The sequence below is a fragment of the Gallinula chloropus genome (genome assembly GCF_964237585.1).
Source record: "Gallinula chloropus genome assembly, chromosome: 18".
Classification (NCBI taxonomy): domain Eukaryota; kingdom Metazoa; phylum Chordata; class Aves; order Gruiformes; family Rallidae; genus Gallinula; species Gallinula chloropus.
In genome coordinates, this window is record NC_140103.1 from 11,438,020 (window position 1) to 11,440,352 (window position 2,333).

General features: G+C 64.3%; 1 protein-coding gene across 1 annotated transcript; it reads right to left on the bottom strand.

The window, feature by feature from the left end:
• Positions 1-1,403: 1,403 nt before the first annotated feature.
• On the bottom strand, positions 1,404-1,781 carry LOC311198659 (uncharacterized protein; the record flags this gene model as incomplete). Its single annotated transcript, XM_084272645.1, has 1 exon — positions 1,404-1,781. One exon carries the CDS (start codon positions 1,779-1,781, stop codon positions 1,404-1,406), a length of 378 nt encoding a protein of 125 aa, XP_084128771.1.
• Positions 1,782-2,333: the final 552 nt, after the last annotated feature.

Genomic DNA, 2,333 nt, shown 5'->3' on the forward strand with positions numbered 1-2,333 from the left:
GAGAGGAGAGGAGAGGAGAGGAGAGGAGAGGAGAGGAGAGGAGAGGAGAGGAGAGGAGAGGAGGGCTTTGTGCCCCCTGCTCTGCTCTTACACAACCTGCCAGGGTAAGCAAGAAGTACCCTGGGAATCCCAGGAAGCCCAGGGCGGAGGGAAGAGGCGCACCTTGGCAGCGGAGGACACGGCTGGACTTTTATTTGCAGCACCCTGAAGTCATCTGCTAACACAGGCAGCCTTTCCAAGCCCCTCTGCCCTGCAGAGCAGGCACTTTCTGCAGCAGCCGCGGTGCTTACGCAGCTGCCGCCTGGCAGCACGGCCGCCCGCGGGACGCCAGCACAAGGGCCGGCTTGTTCCAGGTCGGCGACGCCAGCCCCAGCCAAAAAAACCCCAGCCTGGAGCCACCCCAGCGTGCTGGGAAGAGGCCAGCAGGCTCCTGACCCGCCTTCCTCAATGCCCAGGGGCTCGCAGAGGGCGAATGATGGGAATCTGCATCCCAAAGGGGATGTCCTGGTGCTACCCTGCGGCTGGAGCTGGGCCAGCCCTCTGCAGCAGCCCCAGCCCCAGCCTGGTGGAGAGCCCTGAGCAGGGATGCAGATGGGACAAGGGGTTCTGCCACAAGCCCGGCAGGAGAAACCGATTGGGGCCAGGGGTTTCCTGGCACAGAGGTGTTAACATCACACCCGTGCTCTGTGGTCAGGTCTGCCCTGGACCACTGCCCCGCACTCTGCCAAGCTCTGTCTGTCTGTCCTTCTTCTCCCCTTCCCTCTGTCCCATGGGCAGTGCGGAGAGGAGGAGCGGTACCCAACCAGAGCTGGTGTGGGGCACTGCAGCATCCCCATGATGCTGGGGAACACACATCGCTCAGTTCTGGGGAGGTGGGTCCCCATCCCGTCTGGGGGCTTGGCCCTGGCTCCTCCCCACCACTCCAAGGCAGCAGCAACAACGCCCTCCTCTGCCTCACCAATCAGACCTGCCCTCCAGCAGCCGGGCCATGCCCACACCTTCCCCAGAGCTGGAGGCTTCCCGGCAAGGGCAGACTGGCTTGGTCAGCATACAGGATGTCGGGCTCAAAGTGCTGCCCCAGCCCCAGTGTCAGCACTTCTTGGTGGCATCTGTCTTGGCACACATCCTCCTCAAGGCTTCCAGAACTCAGCAGGGCAGGAGGGACTTGTCCTTCTCCCCCATGCCCCACTCTGGGCTTTCAGGACCTGGCAAGTGCCCATCACCAGTGTATTTGGCTGCAGAGTTCACTGGTGAAGAGCACCAGCAGTGTCCAGACAGTGCCACCTCCCAGCTGCCAGATCTGCCGGGCATCAGGGCAGCTTCCCAGGGTGTCAGTCACATCCCCGTGGGGCCCCCTGGCCCTGTCCCATGGTCAGCACGTCCTGCCAGAGGAGCCAGGGCCCTTAGGAGATGACACAGCAGCACTTTCTGCAGCAGGGGCAGCACTTGCAGCAGCCACATCCCCCATCATCCTCCTGCTCCTGGCCCTTGGGTGGCTTGTCCAGGGTGACAGTGTAGAAGGAGTTGGGCTCTTCGCCGTTGGGCATCCTCATGCTGGCATAGGGGTTGTAGGGAAGGGACTTCTCTGTGGAAACGGCTGGGCTGTTCCAGCTGCTAGTGGAGCCCTCCTGCTCCTCCACACTGTAGGTGGGCACGGCTGCAGGGTTGGCGATGACAGTGGGCTCATCCTTCAGGTAGCAGGTGATGAAGCTTTGCTGGAACTGGTCCCGTGGGATGTTGACGCTGGCATAAGGGTTCTCCAGAGTGACCCCGCGATCCATCTCCCTGCCCGTCATCCGCATGCACGGCCCGGCTGGTGCTGCCCACCTCCTGCCAGACAGAAACCCCATCAGCCTGCAGTGCAGGAGGGTGGCAGTGCTGGGGTTGTCCTCACGGCACAGGAACCCCCAGCAGACCCCACTGATTTGGGAGCAGGGTGCAGAGCTGTGCTCCCTGGTCGCTGCCAATCCCAGGGGACACGGCTTTGGCCCTGTGGCCCTGCTGGCAGAGCCAGCATGGGGGGCAGGAGGGGGTGATGCCTGGGCAGGGAGACGTGGGGATGAGCAAGGGGCTGGGGGCTGGGGGCAGGAGCTGCTGGGTGGGAGACAGGGTGCAGGTGGGGTAGAAGCTTCCGGGAGGACACGGTGCTCACAGGTGGGGGACAGGCACTGGAGAGAGGGGGAGGGAGCAAGTGGGTGCGGGGATCTGAGAGCCAAAGACAGGGGGAAGAGGGGACGGGACCGGGACAGCAGGGAGAGGGGCAGGAGCCGCGCCAGTCGCAGGGGAGAAGGGGAACCGGAGCGGGGGGGCTGGGGCAGGGGGCGGGGGCCAGG